The following is a 23,874-nucleotide window of genomic DNA, read 5'->3' on the forward strand; positions in this document are numbered from 1 at the left end:
CTCATTTCATTTCATGTGAGATTGCACTTGTATTATAAGAATAATCTCATCTCCGCATATGTGGGGCCAGCGGAGGGACGCCTAAGGTAAGAAATTTCACATTTTGAAGATAAAAAGGAAGAAAATTTTGAGTTTTATATAGAAGTTTTGTAATGATCGAAAATGGAGAAATTGTCGTTTTGTTTGTGATGATATTTTAATGATAATTTTTTTTATATATTTAGAATTTATAAATAAAATATATTTTATATATTTGAAAAAAAAATTGTGGCATAAATTTTCAATTTGGAAGTTAATATTATGGTATTAAAGAATTAAAAATATTTATTTTTAAATCAAATGAATTTTACAGGAGTGTGTCAAAATTCTTTTAAAATTACACACACTAGTTTAAAACAGAAGGCAAAATTGTCGACCATGTTAGAAAAATTGTAAACTGTTTTTGCCTTAAAAATTGAGTTGATAAATCAAGTACAAACTATCGATCTCTTTATCAAAAGAGTTTATTGTTTTTAACTTTAAAGCAAAAATAGTCAATCGTTCTTGTGAACCATCGACATGACATTTTCACACTCTCTTTAAGTTTTAAGTTTTGTGTAAGTTCGAAAAAAGTCTACCTTCACAATAACATGTCGAAAGTTTCTCAAAATTGTCTACATGTTTGATAAAATAGTCAATCGTTTGTATTATATTGTCGACAGGTTGCAAAATCTATCGACTGGGTTTTTAAAGAAATCGACTATTTTTCTAAAGATGTCGAAAGTTTACCCTAAATCGTAAAATTCTCGATAGAATCATTCAACCGGTTTGAAAAACTACCACTGCTTCTATATTTAGTAATCTATTTGGTTGTTAAAGTTTTGATTTGATGAAGAAATAGAAAAATTCTGTTAAGTAAAGTAATGATGACCAAAACAGTGTATTAAACTTAATGAATGAATGCAAAAATAATCGAGTAATATATAAAGATTAATCAAGTAAATTAAATTCTTAATTGAGTACTGTTGACGTTTGGAATTAGTCGACCTTGTTTCGTTGGCCCCACTGGTGTAATGAATTCGAGAGGGAGAGAATGGGTTATGTGGTTTGATTTGTTGACCCGTCGGTCGGTCCCTATAATATACTTTGATGCTCAAGTAAGTGAATGAGTAAGTAGAATTGTAGAGTATCAGTAAGTTAGTCGAAAAAAGCATACCATGGCTCTGAAAAGAGCTGGCTGATATATAGGAGATGATGAGATGTCCTCAAGTTTGTGCTGTACGTCCGTAAGTGGTGGGACAAAATATTTAGCGTCGGCGGAAACGCCCATACAGCAGCAAGGTGTCGACGGGACCCTCATTAATGTGGATGAGATCCGTCATTAATGAGAATGAGATCTAAGGTGAACGTGTAGAAATCCAGATATGACTGTAATGATGTTTGTTGCAAGAGGCCAGGATGAGATTGGGGCAAGCCGATCAAATAGGCCAAAAGGGTAGGGTCAGGTTAGGCTTGAATGGCCAAACTGGGATGGCCCATAACCTATAAATATTCTCTGGCATATGACCCTCTCGTTATGCAAGCTGACTGGCTAGGCCAGCGAACTGCAAAAGTTCGCTAGGAGCTTACTCGAAGTGTAGTTGGGGGCTCGCTCAAATAGGCCGACGAGCTAGAGGCATTCCTGGGAGCTCGCTTGGCCCTACGATCCGAGATCAGGCTCCAGCAATGAGTGAGCTCGCTTCGACGAACTCAGCTCGAGGTTTACTGAACCTTAGACAGTTGGGCCGGCCCGCTGTTTTGAGCCCAACCCGTAAAGAGTAGAACAAGAAATATTTGAAACAAATACTAATCTGTGTTACTCGAGTAATAAAGTAATATCTGATATTATGTCAGAATGTTGGTTCTCTTAATTAAGTAAAAGATCTCATGTAACCAAATAATTCTATTATCTAATTCTTATATTCAAGTAAAAATATTTTATATTCAAATAATTCTTTTGTTAAGAAAAGCCTTAAAGACTAATTCAAATGAGGCATATTAATTTAATCGAGTGTACCCTATTTGTAACCGAATATACATAAGCTACATAATAGATAATCGGTTACAAATCTTAGTGTATTTCAGTAAAAATCAAATATACTTGAATAGATAATACAAGTTTCTGGCAACGTAAAATTAATTGAGTATTTAATTTTTATAATCGAGTAAATATTTTTTCTATCAAGTATATATTCTCTAGAAATTTGTTAAGTTTCTGGATCATTTTTTTAATCTAGTATTTAATGTGTTAATCGAATAATGATTCATGTGTACTTGAGTGAATTATCTTTTTAATTGAATATATATATTCTAAAAACATGCTATGTCTCTGGACTATTAATTTAATCAAGTACTACAATTATTAATTGAGTAAAAATCGTAATATACTCTAGTAAATATTGCTTTTTAATTGAGTATGTATTGAATTTTTCTGTGTCAAAAATTTAATTGAGTGAAATGTAGTTTGTAAATAGGTAAGTTATAAAAATAATTGATTACAAAACATAAGTATTTGAGTAAAGCTTAAACTTTTTCGATTAAATACCACTTTACACTCGAGTAATACTTGACAGAATTTAAAAAATATAGCTATTACAGAGCATTAAATGCGATCTGTGTTTAATTTTGAAAACATTAAATGCTTATTAAACAAATTGTACATGAATTTCAATGTCTCTAATTAAATTGTGAGATATTATAGAGAAAAGAAAAGTGACAATTAAGACACGAAAGGATTATTCTTTCACCTTAATGAACAGCTCAATAGAATTATTAACCAACAGAATACTATATAAAGGAGTTGAAGCTTGAAGGACTGAAAAAGGCTAAATACCAAAATCTTTAGTATTCAAAAGCTTTCAAAAAAGTGTCCTAATGTTCACTTTCATCAAAAAGAAAAAAAGAAAAAAAGATTGAGCTTACTCTTTCAAATTCTTTTATCTATGTACAAACACAAGAGAAGAGTTTATAAATCATGTTCATTCTTATATCTTTTATTCACAATTTTTGTTGTGATCTTGTAAATGTTAAGCATGATTCTAGTAAAAGGTGTTAGTTGTGGCTGATGCTATTTAAAAGGTCGTTGACTGTAAAGGTTATATCTATACCTATTTTAAAAACTACTTAATTAGATAAAATCTTAGAAGTCAAAATGATGGAGTGGAGATAGCTGTTATCCTTCTTGTTTTAAACCCAATGACTTAATTTTTTTTTATTTTTTTTTGAATTACATGCCATTACTCGCGTCTCTTGTCGAATCCGTCTCTGGATCATCACGAGAGAGATAAATCGAGGAATATGCTCAAGTGGTCAGGATTTGAGACTGCATCCACTAATACTTATCAAGTACCACCCAAAAAAAATTATTTTCCCCAAGAATCAATCTAACACTAGTAGCTTTTAGTATGATTGCATCTTTACAATCTCTCAGTACAGTACGACTGCATCTTTACAACCTCTTATTTACCACTTGGCTGTGCCATGGGGCCCAATTAATTGAAATAATTGGAGGGGGATTTTAACCTTTATTATCCTTCTTGTTTTCGATCTTCCTTTATTTGTGGAGTCATTGGTCAATCAAATGTGCATAAATTAAATGTAAAAATTCCGTTTCTCTCTCTCTATATATATGTGTGTGTGTGTGGGTGGGTGTAATCACTCCGTTCCTATCGTCAGGTCTTCCATTGTTGTAAAAAAAAAGCAGGACCAGAAGGGAGAGATGGAGGAGAGTCGGAAAGATCATCACTCACGAAAAGGGCATGCCCACGTGGTGATGGTGCCATACCCAAGCCAAGGCCACATCAACCCTCTCCTCCAATTCGCAAAGCACTTGGCTTTCAGAGGCATCAAGGTCACTCTGGCCACCACCCGTTACACCGTCTCCTCCATCTCCGCGCCACACGTCGGCGTCGAGCCCATCTCCGACGGATTCGACGACTCCGGCTTTGCCGAGGCCGGAAGCAAGGACGTCTACCTCAGCTCCTTCAAGGCCAATGGCTCCAGAACTCTGTCCGAGATCATCCGCAAGTTCAAGAGCTCCGGCTTCCCGGTCGACTGCGTGGTTTACGATTCGTTCCTTCCGTGGGCTCTGGACGTGGCCAGGGAGCACGGCATCTACGGAGCTTCCTTCTTCACCAACTCCGCCGCAGTAAGCGCCATCTTCAGCATGCTGCACAACGGCAAGCTCAGCCTGCCGCTGAAGCTGGACGAGTCGCCGCTGCATTTGCCTGGCTTGCCGCCTTTGTACTCGCACAACCTGCCTTCGTTCCTCAAGGCGCCGGGAAGCTACCCAGCTTACATGGCCACGAAGCTCAGCCAGTTCTCTAACTTGGAAGACGCGGATTGGGTGTTTGGGAACACCTTTGAAGCGCTGGAATGGGAGGTGGCTGGAACGGTGTCGGAGTAGTGGCCGGCGAAGCTGATAGGACCCATGGTGCAATCGGCGTACTTGGACGAAAGGATGGAGGAGGACAAGGGGTACGGAGCCAGCCTGTGGAAGCCGCTAGGGAAGGAGCGCATGGAGTGGCTGGAATCAAAGGCGAGGCACTCAGTGGCTTACGTGTTGTTTGGGAGCATGGTATCGTTGTCGGCGGAGCAGATGGAGGAGGCGGCGTAGCGGCTGAAGGGGAGCGAGATGAACTTCATATGGGTGGTGAGGGGAACGGAGCTGGGGAAGCTGCCAAGCCACTTCATAGAGTTGACGAGGGAGAAGGGGATGGTGGTGACGTGGTGCAACCAACTGGAGATGCTGGGGCACGGGGCTGTGGGGTGCTTCGTGACGCACTGCAGATGGAACTCGATGCTGGAAGGGCTGAGCCTAGGGGTGCCCAAATGGGCGGATCTGCTGACGGACGCCAAGTTCATAGAGGGAGTTTGGAGGGTTGGGGTGAGGGCCAAGGAGGACCACAAGGGGATTGTCACCAGGGATGAGCTCATTGCTTGCTTGAAGCAAGTCATGGGGGATGGGGATGCTGCCACGGAGATGAGGGCAAATGCCGCTAAGTGGAAGGCTCTCGCAAGGGAAGCCATGAGCAAAGGCGGCAGCTCCGACAGGGCCATTGCCCACTTTGTCCACCACCTCATCAACAATAAGAAGCAGCAGCCAAACACAAACACAAACGCAAACGCAAACGCAATTCAATGGTCTGGGTTTATGGGGTATGGGTGTGCCACCAATTAATTAATTAATGCCCGCCTGTGCTACCTACCCTCGTGTTTAGTTTCATTGTCAGATGAATTCCGGCAGCAGCGCCGCACATTCATCATCACGAAGCACCCCACCGCCCTGTGCTCCTGCATCTCCAGTTGGTTGCACCACGTCACCACCATCCCCTTCTACCTCGTTGACTCTATGAAGTCGCTTGGCAGCTTCCCCAGCTCCGTTCCCCTCACCACCCATATGCCCATATGAAGTTCATCTCGCTCCCCTTCAGCCCCTACGCCACCTCCTCCATCTGCTCCGCCGACAACGATACCATGCTCCCAAACAACACGTAAGCCACCGAGTGCCTCGCCTTTTATTCCAGCCATTTCATGCACTCTTCGCCCAGCGGCTTCCACAGGCTGGCTCCGTACCCCTTTTCCTCCTCCATGCTTTCGTCCAAGTACGCCGATGGCACAATGGGTCCTATCAGCTTCGCTGGCCACTGCTCCGACACCGTTCCAGCCACCTCCCCTTCCAGCGCTTCAAAGGTGTTCCCAAACACCCAATCCTCGTCTTCCAAGTTAGAGAACCGGCTGAGCTTCATGGACAAGTAAGCTGGGTAGCTTCCTGGCGCCTTGAGGAACGAAGGCAGGTCGTGCGAGTACAAAGGTGGCAAGCCAGGAAATTGCAGCGGCGACTCGTCCAACTTCTGCGGCAGGTTGAGCTTGCCGTTGCGCAGCATGATGAAGACGGCGCTGACTCCGGCGGAGTTGGTGAAGAAGGAAGCTCCGTAGATGCCATGCTCCTTGGCCACGTCCAGAGCCCACGGAAGGAACGAATCGTAAACCACGCAGTCGACCGGGAAGCCGGAGCTCTTGAACTTGCGGATGATCTCGGACAGAGTTCTGGAGCCATTGGCCTTGAAGGAGCTGAGGTAGACGTCCTCGCTTCTGGCCTGGGCAAAGCCGGAGTCGTCGAATCCGTCGGAGATGGGCTCGACGCCGACGTATGGGGTGGAGATGGAGGGAACGGTGTAACGGGTGGTGGCCAGAGTGGCCTTGACGCCTCTGAAAGCCAAGTGCTTTGCGAATTGGAGGAGAGGGTTGATGTGGCCTTGGCTTGGGTATGGCACCACCAGCACGTGGGCATGAACTCTTCTGGAGTGATCTTTCCTACTCTCCGCCATCTCTCGCTTCTGGGTTTGTCTTTCCTGCTTTTCTTTGTATAAGGGTTCCCGAGTAATATTTATTGTCAGAGATACAGAGAATATAGATATAGATATAGATATAGATATGTATGTTACACATAAATAACTTGCTTGAGACACGACTATCAATTCTAATCCGTTACAATACAAGAAACGTAAATTACAATACTTGACCACTATTATAACAACTGATATTATCATCAACAATAAGATTTTATAACCAGCAACAACAAAGGAACAATAATAAATGTTATCAGACCGAAACAGCAAAACGGAGAAGACGATTGAATAGCAACACTCCAGCTAGAACAACAAGACATCAGGAACAAATTTCTGGAACGTGAAGAGGCAGGAACAAAAGTAAGTCGAGTCGCGCTTTGTGCTGTCCTGAAGACAATTAGCGCCCTGCATCGGCGGTGATGTGGATGAGATGGCCTTAGTATTTTATGACAAGTGTGATTTGGGAGATTTTAAAGTTGGGGATTTTGTATGGGTTGTTTTGACTAAGGACAAATTCTCTATGGGAGACTACAATAAGCTTATTGCCAAGAAGATAAGACCCGTGGAGATTGTGGAAAAAATAAATCCCAATGCTTATCGATTGAAGCTGCCTAGCCATATTCGTACTGTGGATGTTTTTAATGTCAAGCATCTGGGATTCTTCTGATGATGATGCTGTGAATTCGAGGGCGAATTTCCTCTACCCTGGGGGGAATGATGTGGATGAGATGGCCTTAGCATTTTATGACAAGTGTGATTTGGGCAAATTCCTTCATTTAGAGACCTTGAAATTAGCAATTTTTCTATTTTAGGAAATAATTGATTCGCTAATAACTTTCATTATGAAGTGAATTTTAACATGCCGTTTTGAGAGATTTTCCTTATTTCATGTTGATTTTTAATTTTGTAATAAAATCTCAATCTTGCCTTTTTTTATAAGATTCGAGATTTAGGGCTTGGGATGTTTTCCAAATTATAGCCTATAAATTCTATGTTTATAGGAGCTTGTGGATCGGTTGATAAATTTTTAATAAAATTTCTGTTGAAATTTTCTCTTAATTCTCTTTAATTTATTCGGTATTCTTTAGAATCAACGAGTTATTAAAAGGCTTTCGCTACGTCAAGCGACAAGTAGACTACGGCGACTGTCTCAGTAGGATGAAACGACCTCTCCGGTGAATGGCAGCCACGAACGACCGGAGCTAGCAAAACTTAGGATGGACTTACTCTTAGTGAAGAAAACTCGAGATGGGAGGCAAAACTTAAGAGGAGAGAGCGTGAAAGCTTATGGAGGAATGGAAAACTTCACACACCCAAAAATGAGTCAACACAAACAATATATATAGGCACCCACCAGTCTTAACAATGAAGCAAACTGGGAAACCAAGCCAATCAAGAAGTGCTTGGGGGCCAAGTATATCTAGAAGAACTTGGGCCAAGTTTTTCTAGAACATCTTGGGGACCAAGCAAGAAAGAAAAATAAGAAATAAAAAATAAAAACCACACATACTCACTTCCAACATTTATAGGGCAGACCATCGATCGACAAAGAATGTAACATTAGTAGTTGAAGGCCTGGGCTTAACTCTTAGACTCAATCCACGAATAAGCATTCTCATTGCTTTTGGACACACCGACAAGGATGAGCTCGAGCCTGGGGGGTTTTTGCCGACATACAGACGTAAGGTTACACTTGTCTCATCCACTGGACGGTTTAACATTAAGTGGCTCCCTCCACGTTTGCCACGAGAATCGTGTGCTAACGACGCAAAATGGGTTTAATTTGTATTGATCAATTAAAATCTATCTATATGAATTAGGGTTGCAATCAAATTGAGTCGAATTAAATTTTATTGAGTGCAAATTCGACTCACAAATTAGTTTTTAAACTTGAGCTCGGCTTGGCCTTGACTCGTTAAAAGATCAACAAGCCGAGTTTGAGCTCAAGCTCGACATAAACTCGAGCACCTGCTAGATCAAGTTGGTTTGCTAAAATTTGTTATTTTACTTAAACTTAATATTTTATTTTATTTTATTTTATTATATATGCATATATTATATTATATTAAATAATTAAATTAATATATATAATAATTTTAAACATATTCATTTTAATTATTATACTTTAAAATTTGATAACTTTATGTTAAATAATATATTTATAAAATTATAAATAAATATATTAATATATTTATAAATAATTTTTTTTATAATTAAGAAAATTTATTACTCAAAAATTAAAAAAAATTACGAGTTTCAACACCCAAGCAAATACACAAAACAAAAGCAACGCTAAGCTATCACAACGAAAGGAAGCTACAATGCCCCCAGGGCATTGTCCAGCGGTCAAGGCATTGTCCAGCGGTCAGGGGTGATCTAATGATAGGGTATTTCGCCTTCATATTTGTGGGTATATCTGGAATCAAAACTAGCTGTTGGGTTCTTGTTTTAACTCCCCCTTCAGAGCGGGACATCAGGGGGCAGAGCGGGACATCAGGGGGTGCTCTTGATGATGCAAAATAAAAAATATAAAAAAAACGAAAGGAAGCTACAAAACACACAAAATTACAACACATACAAGCTAATTATCCAACAGGCTTAGGTTGCTTCTTCTTTTTCTTTTTACGATCCTTGGCATTGGGACTTGAATTTTGGGAGAGCATCAATAGAATGCAAACTGGAAATTTCATCAGAGTCAAACCTAGCATCCATTGAATCTTCTACATCAAGATTCCCCGAAAGACAGTCTTGGGAATCCAAGCCACTTGCTAAAGGGATACTTTGATCTTCTTGCATTAAAGAACAGAACCTAGGGGTGTTCAAAAAAATCGACGCATCGCGGAAACCGCCCGCACCGAACCAGACCGTGCGATTTTTTAGAGTGGCGGTCCGACACGGTTTGATAAACCCCCAAACCGCACGGTTTGCGGTTTGGGGGTTTTGTGGTTTGGTTTCAAACCGAACCGCCCAATATATATTATAATAATTAAAAAATATAAAAAATAAAATGTAAAATATAAAAGGGGTGGGGGAAACCCTAAATCATTTCAGCATTTCTCTCATCTCTCCCTCTTCGTCTCTCAAAGCTTCACACGCACCCATCCTCACCGGCTGCCGCACCAGTCTTGCACCCACCCATCGTCCGTCGGCTGCCGCACCAGACCACCTGACCCATCCCCCGTCAACCGCCACACCAGACAACAAGGCACGAGCGATGAAGACTTGCGATGACCCCCGCTGCTGGCCGCACCAGTCCACGCATGAGCGAGCGACGACCCCAGCTGCTGGTCGCACCAGTCCACACCGAACCGTGTACACCCCTAACAGAACCTATTAGCCATTTGAGTACCATTCACCTTGTCTTGGAGATCCACATATTCGAGGATGGGGCTTTGGGAGAACTCTGCGCCTTTCCTTGAGAAGGCCATCTCGAACTACTAAACTAGGGAGACTAATGCCTTGCATTCGACTTTGAAAGAATAAGGACAAAAGAAAAACCACTATCGAGTGGCCCCTCGCTAGTAAAAGCACCTTCAAACACAACAAGCTTTGGAACATAGACTTGTTTTTGTTGTTTTGTCTTTTATTATATTTTGATGATAAATTTTTTTATTATATTTGACATTTAAAAATAAATTATATTTTATCTATGAAAATTGAAAATGATTAATTCAATCAATGCCAAATGATATATATGCTTTCAATTTTTACAATTATTTTAAAATCAATTTTTTTGTATTTGCTTTGAAATCAAATGTTATAGTGTCAAAACACTTTCTGTATCAAAAACACTCAATATTTAAAGCCAAAATTGTTGACCATGTTAGTCAAACTATTGATCGTTTTGTGCCTTTGTATTTTGAGCTACCTTAAAGATAAAAAATTGTCCACTTGGTGTTTAAAAAAATGTTGACCATTTTAGTTTAAGAACAAAACCAATCGACAATATTAAAAATTGTCGATAGGTGTTTTTCATACTCTCGATTGTTTAATTCAAAGTTCAAAAATAATCGATTATGCCTATATAGTGTCGATTGTCTCTCAAAACTATAGACTTGTTGCTTTATACTGTCCACAGTTTGTCAAAGAAATTGATCTCTTCTGAAAAAAGAGTCGATTGTTTGCCCAAAGTCATAGTGTACTTCAAATTTTTCAAAGTAAACTGTTGACCAATTTAGTAAAATTGTCTATCATTTCCTTCATTGTCACTCTTTAACGGTTAGTTTTTGCAAACTCTTTATTTCTCCAACAATTCTAAACGATTAGTTTTTTTTCAAACACGAGAGAAACCTATAAATATCAGTCAAAAAATGCAGTAGAGAAGCTAATGAATAGAAATGAGTGTTAAGAGCTTACTATTTTCTTCAATGAATTTTTATTCAATTATGTATTTTCTAACTTCAAAACAAAAATAATTTTTTTAAAAGTTATATTCAATAATTACATAAATTTTAAAGAAGTTAGAAAATCTTGCGGCTGCAGACATAACCAACATCAAGTCAAAAAGAAGGTCAAACAATTCAACTTTTAGCTGGGGATGTCCCAAGAAGTCAATGCTGATTGAGATCATACACGTCGGCAAAGTCGATGACGTCAGCATAAAAGGTCTCGGGTGGTATGATCAAGGTACGGAGGAGCTTAGCATGAAACCATTGCCATTGGATAATACATAAATATAATTATTTCATACATCACTTTTTAAAGTGTGCTTAAATTACATTCGTTACATATATTTTTAAAAATAGTAGATATCACCTTTATTATTAATTAATTACCAAAGTTGACCATTTTACTCCTGCATTTAAACTCCATCCTTTCTTTTTTTTCTTCCTTCTTGCTCACATTTTCTCCTTTTATTCGTTTATTTTTGTCAAATGTTGAACCCGTTTATCTCTCTAACGATGGTACTAAAAAACTACCGATTCATTTTAGTTTCGTTATCTCTTTGTTTTTGTTATTTTTCTTGTTCAATAACCAAAAGTTATTGTTGATGGCTGAAACCTCATGAAATCATGATAGCCATTAGTTTGTCATTAATAAGCAGTGACATGGGTCGAAAATAAGTGAAAAAACAATAAATGAGAGAAAAAAAAAAGAAAAAAAAATATGAACGATCAACCTATCTCTTTTCATCGTTCTTTATTCACCCCATAAAAAAACAAATCAAGAATATTTTGTCACGTAGACTAAACTCACTAGCTATGTTGAACCCATTTATCTCTCTAGTGATGGTACTAGAAAACTACCAATCCATTTTACTTTTGTTATCTCTTTGTTTTTGCTCTCTTTCTTGTTTAATAATAACTGAAAGTTATCGTTGATGGATGATACCCCATAAAATCAAAATAGCCACTAGTTTGTCAATAATAGGCAATGACATCAGTCGAAAATAAGTGAGAAAAAGATAAAGAATGGAAAACGAGAAAAAAGAAAGAAAATGGACGATCAACCTACCTCTTGTCAGCGCCACCCCACAATAATCATTGGTTAGAAAAGATGAAAAAGATGAGTCAATTAGGTGGTATTCTTTTTGTGTATCAGTTTTGTGTTTGAATTTTGAATTCATTTTAAATTTTATATTTTGAATGTTTGTTTTGAAATTTTTAAAAATGCGTTCTTTTTGTCATTCTACAAAATTATTGCTCAAAACAGAAAATTAGAAAATGCATTTGTTTTGAAATTTAAAAAATGGTTTCTTTTTTGTTATTATGATATTTTATTTAATAAATTTAATTTAAAATAAATAATAAATAATTATTAATAAATTATAAATTTGATTCAAATACTTTAAACTATAAAAAAAAATTCAAATAAAATAAAACAAAAAAAATCAACAACCTTAGAAATATCATTTAAAAAAATTAATACAAACAAAACATATCACATATTCAGTTTAATAAATAAATAAAATAACACACACAAAAAAAATCAAATCAGGGAGCTGCAACCCATCTTCTTCATCTAGGATTTTCTGTAGGGCCATCTTCTTCATCTAGGGTTTTCTATGGGGGGCACTGGTTGCAGTCACAGTGGAAGGCGTTGGTTGTGGTGGCGGTGGCTGTAGGAGGCTAGGTCGATGACGGTGGTTAAAATCAGAGATGCTGGTCGTGGTGGTGATGGGGGGCGCTGGTCGTGGTGGCAGTGGCTATGGGGGGCCAGGTCGATGACGGTGGTTGCGGTGGGGGGTGTTGGTCGCAGTGGCGATGGATTTGAAGGTCGACGATGGTGGCGGCGGCTGTCGATGGCCAGAAAAAAAGAGGAGAATGGAGAGAGGATAGGAGAGAGAGAGAGAGAGAGAGAAATGAGTTTGTGCGTGTGCGGGTGGGGGGGTTGTTTTCCACGTTTTGCACTTGTTTTGTGTTTTCAATGTATTTTCACTGAAAACGCCCGTTTTGGGTTTTCTTAACAACATTTTTAGTTCTTTTTGAAAACACATTTCTAAAAATAACAAAAAGAACGCATTTTCAGTGTTTTCAAAAATTAAAAATAGAAAATGACCCGAAAACAAGAAAAAGAACAACCCTTTAGTTTTTCCCAATCTCCCTTGCTCACAATTGAGGTTTTCGGTGAACCCCATCACAGACGTAATAGATTTGGATTCAAATAGTCAAATTTAGAATTATTTGGGTAATCTTTTTTCCTTAATTTCTCTTTCTAGTATGCGCGCACATTGACTATTAGCAATATGACACAGCCAACAAACTTGGGTTGTTTGAACCTAGATTTGTTTGTGCGCAACAAATTCTTTTTGTCTCTTCTGTGCGTGCACATGTGCCAATGGTTAGTGATACCCCTATGTAATTTTTTTTATTTTTTGTTTTTTATTTTAGAATAAGTGGAAAAAGTATAGGGTATTTTGAAAATTAACTTGTGTAGGAGAAATTTGAATTTGAAGAAAATGAAGTAAGAAAAAAATTGAATCTTTAGAAAGATGGGAAGGGCTTTTGCGAACTATAGATATAGGTTGAAGACTGACTATTATGATACATATGACAATGATGATGATTGAATTAAATTTGCTCTAACAATAGTCGACCAAGGACAATAGAGACAATTTGTCACTTGGTTGAGCTCACATGAGTTTTAGGTATTCTATATCTTTTACTTTTTTTTATGCACAAGTCATTTTAATTATTTAAAACATGATTATTGTATTTGGTCTTACATATAGGTTGCTTGTGCTCGTAATAAGTCTAATCGGTCGAAGCAAACAATGACTAAAACTACAGGCACTAGAAGTTTTGCTCGAGTTAGAACTAAACAAGTATAATTTAAGTCATTTATACATCTTTCTCATTAACATTCTTTTTTTTTGTTGTTGATTAACTTGTCTATTTAATACAGATTGAAATATTAGCACACGAACCGTCTGCATGAGAAATGTTTAAGGTGACACACAAGAAAAAAGACGAGTCCATGGTTGATTCCACATCAAAAGAAATAGTGATAAATTTTATTTTAAGCAGTTTATGTTGTTATTGTGATATATATTTTAGTATTATGTTACAACATATCTATTTTATTGATTATCAGGACAAAATTCAATCTTTAGTAACCCAGAGCTAAGGAAAAACCTTCTCAAGCTATTAATGAAAATGAAATTTTCTCTAAAGTAATGGGAATAGAAAGACATGGATATGTTCGTGGGTATGGATTCGGACCAATTCTGTCTTCTGTCATTGAAAAGATTCCATCTCGTCATGAGCTTATTACAGAATTAGAACAAATGCGACAACATAATAATGGTTTGAAAAATGAAATACAACTTTTGAAAGAGAAAAATGAAGTGTTATCGACAGAATTGGACTAAGTCAAAGAAAGGCAATCAATTTTTGAAACTTTTATGGAAGATGTTAGGGTTGGAAGGATTAAAAATAATAATTGATTAGACTTAAATGTGAATGTAAATTGTTAAATGTCTTTTTTTTTTATGATAATGTGAATGTAAATTGCTCGATGTCTTTTTTTGTTGACAATGTAAATGTAAAGTGCTAGTCAATTATAATAATTGACTAGAGTTGTTTGCTTGATTGTTATTAAATTTTAAATTAGTGTTCTGAAGTTTCTTGATTATTAGAATGGTATTTATTTTGAATGCAATGTATTAAATTAATAGGGTTTAAAATATAAAAATTTTGTAAAATCATTTTTTGTGGCGACCAACAAAAATTGGTCACTAAAAATGTCTTCTTTTGTGGTAGCCATAACTTTCACTAAAAGTGTGTCAAACACTAGTGTGGTCACTAAAAAATGTTTATTTGCGACGGCCAAAACTATCACTAAAATCTTATCATTTGTGATAACCAACAAAATCGTCACAAAAAATTCATTACTTGTGACAACGAGGGCCCTCACAAAAGAAAATTAACAGTGACAATCACTAGTGGTTGTCACTGAAGAGTGATTACTTGTGACGGCCATGACCGTCACAAAAAATGATATTAGTGCTTCTCACTAAAAATCTTTTTGTGATTGTCGCATCCGATCGCTACTAAAAGGGTATTTTTAATAACGGTCAGCCAATAATTGTCACTAATACTATTTGTGACAGACTTTTTAGTGGCAGTTTATGACGACCAATTCGACGACCACTAAAACTATTAGTGACGAGTTTTTATGTTTTTAGTGACAGTCTTGACCTCCACTAAAAATCTTGTTTCTTATAGTGATTTTAATAAAATTAGCTACTATTAATTAATGGTAGGGATTTATGTGTTGCACTGTAATTAATCGCAAGGAAGATAGGTGTCATTTTTAGAAATACGAGATGGTTAGTACACTTTAGGCCTCAAGGATATATAAAATTTATGCTTTTACAAAATTCTTACACTTATTATATTATGGGTTATCCTTACAAACATTATAAATAAATTCTAAATATCACATAAAAAAATTATAGTATATATAAAAAAATCTTAAAATATAAGGGTATGTGAAAATTCTCGAAAGGTATGAGGGGTAAATAAAAAAAAAAAAAAAACTTAATAAATATAAGGGATAAAAAAAATAAAAAGACCACACACCTTTCTTGTATGAAAACACCTCAGAGTAGTCGTTTCCCCATCTGTTAAACTTTTTCCATTCTTGTTTCAAATCATATTTATATTTATTTTTTTTTATAAAAATATCTGTTTCCGTGTTTCGTTTCGTATTAGAAACGTTTTCCATTTTTATTTTTGTGCAACATAACCACACAACTCAACTAATCTCTCTGATTTTTTATTCATCCCATAAAAAAAACAAATCAAGAATTTGTTACATAACTAAATTCTCCAGCTAAATTGACCAAAGAAATCAAGAATATTTTATCACTTCAACTAAACAAACCAAGAATATTTCATCATGTCAACTAAAAAAAATCTTGAAAGGCACACATAACTCAATTAAACTCTCTGGTTCTTGGGTTTATGTCACCCATAAAAAACACTGTTTAACCCAAATTTTGTTTGGATAAGTGTAATAATGAGGTGAAATTTGTTGATGAATTTTTGACATGACAGAACATTGTAAGAATATTTTGTCACGTAAACATTTTATTAGTGAAATTTAGTGATAATTTAGTGATTGGACTTTTGACATGACAGAATATTCTAAGAATATTTTGTTACATTAGCATGATAGTTAGTGTGAGTGACTGAAAATGTAAAAAAAATTAAAATATAATGATGAATTTATAATAAATTAAAAATTAATATCTTTTTATACATTAACTTTAAGTTCAGTAATCATTTTTGTAATTTATTTTTGATGTGAGATGTCTGACGTGATGAAATATTTTCAAAATATTTCGTCACACCATCATTTTGTTAGTAAAATTTATTGATAATTAGTTTAAGTGAATAAAAATAAAACAAAATTAAAATACAATGAAAGATTTATAACCAATTAAAAATTAATATATATTTTTTTTATATCTCAATCCAAAATTCAGTGATTATTTTGACAACTCATTTCATGTGAGATTGCACTTGTATTATAAGAATAAGAATATGAATAAGTCTGTGCATTTGGAAAGCTACAAAATCAATCCTCCAAATTGGTGAAAGTTGTTCAAAGCCACATCACCCCACCTTAGACCACATGCCAGTGTTTCTTCTCACAATGTCAGAGCTAGCCTTGCAAAGTTGCCAGTTCAGTTGTCACATCTCAAAAAAACAAAACAAAAAAAAACCCCAAACCACATTTTGTGGGTAAAAAGATAAAGAAAAATTCTATTTACAATCATATTTTTTTACTCTCTCCAACTTAATTTTAATATTTTTAAAATATCTTGAGATGAAAACTCATATTTACCCTTCATTTAAATTTTTGACGCTCAACCACCCATCATTACTCTTCAAGCGTGTTCACTCATTTTCTCAACCAAGATTATCACAGCCATTTTACTCACCCACAATTATAAATGAACATTGCACAATCACTATTATTCAACAACGACCATTATACAACCACTATTATTCAACACCAAATATTACTCATGCCAGTTCTCCTCGTCATAACCAATTACTATCAGCAGTTACTATCAGCGATCGAAGATTATTATCCACTATTATTTATGAAGAGTTTGACGAAAAAGATAACAAGTATTTAAGCGAGAAACAACACAATTTACAACATTTATCACTAGTTAAATCACATAATTTACATATACATACACGAGGGATGAATTAAAAAAAATAAAATTAATTAAAAAATAAAAAATACTCCTTGAAACCCCAAACCCTGGGGTTGGCCTCAAACCCTGGGGTTCGGGAGCTAGAGGATGCCCCGAACCCTGAGGTTTGGGGGCTGGGATGCCTCTGAACCCCTGGGTTCGGGGCTGTGAGATGCCCTCGAACCCTGAGGTTCGGGGGGTGGGAGATGCCTTGAACCCCGAGGTTCTGGGTGTTCGGGAAATCCTGAATCTCAAGATTCAATAAACACTCGAATCCATGGATTTGGGAAAAATCAATTCTCCCAAAGTCATGAGTTCGAAAAAAATCATTTTTCCCGAAACTATGAATTCGAGGGAATGTCAATTATAATAATATGTTATATAATTGAATTCAGGAGAATTGCATTCTCCGGGAATGTATATAATATATTATACACTATTATACTATCATATGTATATAATATATTATATACATATATATTATAACTATATACATATATATAATGATTTTATATATAAATTATTCCGAATCATTGTGCCCCGAATCTTTGGATTAATATTATATTTATTTTTTCTTGTATTAATGTTGTTTTAATTTTAATTTTTTTGAGTTAACTGCAAATAGTAATAAATTTATGTTTATTTTTATTTCTTTAAAATTTATATTAAATTTATGATATTTTATCATAAATTAAATAAAGTTAAATTAAATAAAATCTAACATAAAATACTAAAATAAAATATTATTACAAATAACTTAATGTACGTTGAAAAGTTATAATTATAATAATACAACAAATAACAACAAATAATTCTAACAAGAAGAAGAAGAAGAAGAAAAAGAAGAAGAGGGTTTGATGTGCGTAAGGTGTCTTTTTTGGGATGGTGTTTAGAGGGTATGTTTGGAATAGAAGTGGTTGCAAAAAATAATAAATGTGGCTATAAATAGTAAAATTTAATATTTTATTTTACATTGGTTGCGAAGAGCAAGAAGTATGGTTACAAATAAAATTTCCCAAAGATAAAAAGGATGAAAAATTTGAGTTTTATGTAGAAGTTTTGTAATGATGGAAAATGAAAAAAATTATTGTTTTGTTTGTGATGATATTTTAATGATAATTTTTTTAATATATTTAGAATTTAAAAAATAAAATATATTTTATATATTTAAAAATGAACAATTCAAATAATGTCAAAGAATTTTATATTTTTGAAAAATTCTTTGTGGCATAAATTTTCAACTTAGAAGTTAATATTATGGTATTAAAGAATATTTATTTTTAAGTCAAATGAATTTTAGAGGAGTGAGTCAAAATTCTTTTAAAATCACACACTAGTTTAAAATACAAAACAAAACTGTCGACTATGTTGGAGAAACTGTAAATCGTTTTGTCTTAAAAATTGGGTTAATGAATCAAGTACAAATTGTCGATCTCTTTATCAAAAAAGTTTATTATTTTTAACTTTAAAGCAAAAATTGTCGACCATTCTTGTGAATCGTCAACAGGACATTTTCACACTCTCTATAATTTTTGTGTAAGTTCAAAAAAGTCTACCGTCACAATAACATGTCGAAAGTTTATCAAAATTGTCTACCTATTCGATAAAATAGTCAATTGTTTGCATTAAACTATCGTCAAGTTGCAAAATCTGTCGACTGATGAATTTTTAAAGAAATTGACTATTTTTTCTAAAAATGTTAAAAGTTTACCCTAAACCATAAAATTCTTAATGGAATCATTCAACCGGTTTGAAAAATTACCACCGCTTCTATTGAGTAATCTATTAAGTTGTTAAAGTTTTGATTTGATAAGAAAATAGAAAAATTAATGATGACCAAAATAGTGTATTAAACTTAATGAATGAGTGTAAAAATAATCGAGTAATATATAAAGATTAATCAAGTAAATTAAATTCTTGATCGAGTACTAATATGTGTTACTCAAGTATAATAAAGTAATATGTCATATTAGGTCAAAATGTTGGTTCTCTTAATCAAGTAAAAAAGCTCATGTAATCGAATAATTTTGTGATCTAATTCTTATATTCGAGTAAAAATATTTTATACTCAAGTAATTCTCTTGTTAAGAAAAGCCTTAAGACTAATTCAAACGAGATATGTTATTTTAATTGAGTGTACCCTATTTGTAATTATGTATACATAAGCTTGTATATTCGAGTAAAAATATTTTACACTCAAGTAATTCTCTTGTTAAGAAAAGCTTTAAGACTAATTCAAATGAGACATGTTATTTTAATCGAGGGTACCCTATTTGTAATTGAGTATACATAAGTTATATAATAGATAATCGATTACAAATCTTAATATATTTGAGTAAAGATCAAATGTACTCAAGCAGATAATATAAGTTTTTAGTAATGCAAAATTAATTGAGTATTTAGTTTTTATAATTGAGTAATGATTTATTCGTACTCAAGCAAATATTTTTTTAATCGAGTATATATCCTTCAAAAATTCCTTAAGTCTTTGGATCATTTTTGTATTCGAGTACTTTATGTGTTAATCGAATAAAGATTCATGTGTATTCGAGTGAATTATCTTTTTAATCGAGTATATATATTCCAAAAACATGCTAATTCTTTGGACCATTAATTTAATTGAATACTAAAATTGTTAATCAAATAAAAATTGTAGTATATTTGAGTAAATATAACTTTTTAATCGAGTATGTATTGAGTTTTCTATGTCAAAAATTTAATCGAGTGAAATATAGTTTGTAATCGAGTAAGTCATAAAAATAATCAATTACAAAACATATGTACTCGAGTAAAGATTAAACTTAGTTGATTAAATACCACTTTATACTCGAGTAATACTTGACATAATTTAAAAAATATAGTTGTTACAAAGCATTAAATGCAGTCTGTCTTTAATTTTCAAAACATTAAATGCTTCCCAGACAAATTGATCATGAATTTTGATTTTTTAACTACATTTTGAAATGTTATAAAGACAAAAAGTGATAATTAAGACACAAAAAGAATATTCTCATACCTTGATGGACAACTTAGCATAATCATTAATTGACATAACACTATATAAAAGAGTTGAAGTCTGAATTGAAGAAAACTAAAAACGAAAATCTTGATTATTCAAAAACTTTCAAGAAGTGCCTATTGTTCACTTTCATCAAAAATAATAAAAGATATTGAGCTTATTCTATCGCATTCTTTCATCTCTTTGTAAACACAAGAGAAGAGTTTATAAATTATGTTCATTTTGTACCTTCTCTTCTATTTTTTATTCACAATTTTTGTTGTGGTCTTATAAATGTTAAGACTGATTCTAGTAAAAGGTGTTGATTGTACCTCACCCTACTTAAAAGAATATTGATTATAAAGGTTTGTATCTAAACCTATTTTAAAAACTACTCAAATAACTTACTTGGATAAAATACTTGGTGAGAAGTAAAGGAGTACACAGTTGTTATCCTTCTTGTTTTAAACCCAATGGACTAAATTGAAATAATTAGAGGGGGATTTTAACCTTTATTATCCTCCTTGTTTTCGATCATCCTTTATTTGTGGGGTCATTGGTCAATCAAAACGACATTGATCAATCAAATCTGCATAAATTAAATGTAAAAGTTCCGTTTCTCTTGAGATATTCTCCGTTGCGGAGCACGTCGCTTAGTTTCATAATTTTTAACAAGAAAGATAAATTTGAATATGACCAGCAATAATTATAGAAAAAGTGAATTTAAATTTGAAAACCCAAGCTTTCACTCTTACTGACCACGGGACAACCCCAGGGACTAAAAATTCCGTTTCTCTCTATATATATATGTGTGTGTGGGTGGGTGTAGTCACTCTATTCCTATCGTCAGGTCTTCCATTGTTGTAGAAAGAAAAGCAGAGATGGCGGAGAGTAGGACAGATCACTCCAGAAGAGTTCATGCCCACGTGCTGGTGGTGCCATACCCAAGCCAAGGCCACATCAACCCTCTCCTCCAATTCGCGAAGCACTTGGCTTTCAGAGGCGTCAAGGCCACTCTGGCCACCACCCGTTACACCGTCCCCTCCATCTCCACCCCATACGTCGGCGTCGAGCCCATCTCCGACGGATTCGACGACTCCGGCTTTGCCCAGGCCGGAAGCGAGGACGTCTACCTCAGCTCCTTCAAGGCCAATGGCTCCAGAACTCTGTCCGAGATCATCCGCAAGTTCAAGAGCTCCGGCTTCCCGGTCGACTGCGTGGTTTACGATTCGTTCCTCCCGTGGGCTCTGGACGTGGCCAGGGAGCACGGCATCTACGGAGCTTCCTTCTTCACCAACTCCGCCGCAGTCAGCGCCGTCTTCTCCATGCTGCACGACGGCAAGCTCAGCCTGCCGCTAAAGCTGGACGAGTCGCCGCTGCAGTTGCCTGGCTTGCCACCTTTGTACTCGCACGACCTGCCTTCGTTCCTCAAGGCGCCGGGAAGCTACCCAGCTTACTTGTCCATGAAGCTCAGCCAGTTCTCTAACTTGGAAGACGCGGATTGGGTGTTTGGGAACACCTTTGAAGCTCTGGAAGGTGAGGTGGCTGGAACGGTGTCGGAGCAGTGGCCGGCGAAGCTGATAGGACCCATGGTGCCATCGGCGTACTTGGACGAAAGGATGGAGGAGGACAAGGGGTACGGAGCCAGCCTGTGGAAGCCGCTGGGGGAGGAGTGCATGAAGTGGCTGGAATCAAAGGCCAGACACTCGGTGGCGTACGTGTCGTTTGGGAGCATGGTAGCTTTGTCGGCGGAGCAGATGGAGGAGGTGGCGTGGGGGCTGAAGGGGAGCGAGATGAACTTCATATGGGTGGTGAGGGGAACGGAGCTGGGGAAGCTGCCAAGCCACTTCATAGAGTCGACGAGGGAGAAGGGGATGGTGGTGACGTGGTGCAACCAGCTGGAGATGCTGGGGCACGGGGCGGTGGGGTGCTTCGTGACGCACAGCGGGTGGAACTCGACGCTGGAAGGGCTGAGCCTGGGGGTGCCCATGGTGGGGGTGCCCAAATGGGCGGATCAGCTGACGGACGCCAAGTTCATAGAGGGAGTTTGGAGGGTTGGGGTGAGGGCCAAGGAGGACTACAAGGGGATTGTCACCAGGGATGAGCTCATTGCTTGCTTGAAGCAAGTCATGGGGGATGGGGATGCTGCCGCGGAGATGAGGGCAAATGCCGCTAAGTGGAAGGCTCTCGCAAGGGAAGCCATGAGCCAAGGCGGCAGCTCCGACGGGGCCATTGCCCACTTCGTCCACCACCTCATCAACAAGAATAATGCTATTCGGCCCGAAGTGGTGCCCGAATAGCATTGTTCCATGAACAATAAGAAGCAGCAGCCAAACACAAACACAAAGGCAATTCATTGGTCTGGTGGGTATGGGTGTGCCACCAATTAATTAATTAATGCCCGCCGCTGCTACCTACCTGCGTGTTTAATTTCTTCGTCAGATGAATTCCGGCAGCAGCCGCGCATTCATCATTTCTTTTTCTTTTAGTTCTTGAATGGGAAATTAACCTTTTCATTAATCAATTTAAGACGACGAGGACGACTACTACTACTAATCACTTCCATGATATTTATGGCCTCTGTTCTAATTTTAAGGTCATCAACTTTTCCTAATTAAGTTGTAACCCATACATATTCTCCCGCTATATATATACCTCAATAATAACCCAGTAAATTAATTAATTTGCACAATGGAACTGGAAGGCTACGACTGCTTCGCAAGAAGCAGGAGGCATCTACGAATCGAGCAGGCGGGCAGGCCGTTATTTGATGAAATGAATAGAAACATCAAATCAAATTAAAGCAATTAGTTGGGCTGGTGGTGGTGGTGATGAGAAATTTGTGATTTACTTTCTTCCAATGAGAGTGTATGTGCTGTGGTCGGCTTCGTGTCGTGTTGAAGCATCTGGCCCGTGTATTACAGAGCACTCAGTCACACCCACAAGAAAAAAAAAGAAGAAAAAGAAAAAGAAAAAGAAAAAAAGGATGGAGTACGTATGTCTCAGATGTCGGCTTCAATGAACGAATACAATAATCCAACTGAATGATTATGAGCTTGTAATCATCCATCAATTCATTACTTTCAAGAAATAACACTTGTCCCTTTCCACTTAATTACGAGATAAAACACTGATATCTTTCAAACTGTTCATTCTTTGTCCCCATCTCAACTAAAATCATCTATTTGCATATCATCAAGAACAAAGGAAGCTGCATCACATTATTGCAAACTTTTGTCAACCAAGTTAAACACAAACGACAGAATAACCATTTCATATGTGTGTGTGTGTCTGTGTATTAAGTCAGAGATCAAACATTTATATATATATATATATATATATGTGATTAATGCAAATGAAGTCCAGTCCTTTGTATTAAAATTCTTCTTATATATATAGCTGCTTGCCATATGCAGGAGTTCCTTGAATTCGACGAACCTTCTTAATTATAACATTCTATATATATGGTAACTGGGATCAGATTCCACAATGACATTGCATAAGTTTGGTCATGGATTTTGTTCTTTGTTTACGTAAGCATGCATGGGTAAGCGATTGCATAATGAGGAGGACACATCTTCATTAATTATTCATGATTTCTGAAGCGGGAACAGACAACAAGAATAATAACCACAAGCAACACGGGTAATAGATTAATATATTTTTTGATGCCAAATAAAATAACACAGAAATAAATTTTGTCACTTCCACGCAACACCACTAAATTAAGAGATATATAGCTTTAATGCAGTTCGCCAGTTCCTATTACAGTTTGAAGCCAATTATTAAGAACAGAGGAAAGAAAACCCTCGAAAAATATACTCTGTTATATATCAAAGATGCCTTGCAGCAAG

General features: G+C 36.3%; 1 protein-coding gene across 1 annotated transcript; it reads left to right on the forward strand.

Moving 5' to 3' along the window:
* The first annotated feature begins 3,727 nt into the window (after window positions 1–3,727).
* LOC127796569 (UDP-glycosyltransferase 74B1-like) lies at window positions 3,728–22,875 on the forward strand. The gene is made up of 2 exons (XM_052328755.1): window positions 3,728–3,868; window positions 21,031–22,875. The coding sequence occupies exons 1-2, from the start codon at window positions 3,737–3,739 to the stop codon at window positions 22,318–22,320; spliced, it is 1,422 nt and encodes a 473-aa protein (XP_052184715.1). The 5' UTR covers window positions 3,728–3,736; the 3' UTR covers window positions 22,321–22,875.
* Window positions 22,876–23,874: the final 999 nt, after the last annotated feature.

The sequence above is a fragment of the Diospyros lotus genome, chromosome 3, assembly GCF_014633365.1.
Source record: "Diospyros lotus cultivar Yz01 chromosome 3, ASM1463336v1, whole genome shotgun sequence".
Taxonomy (NCBI): Eukaryota; Viridiplantae; Streptophyta; class Magnoliopsida; order Ericales; family Ebenaceae; genus Diospyros; species Diospyros lotus.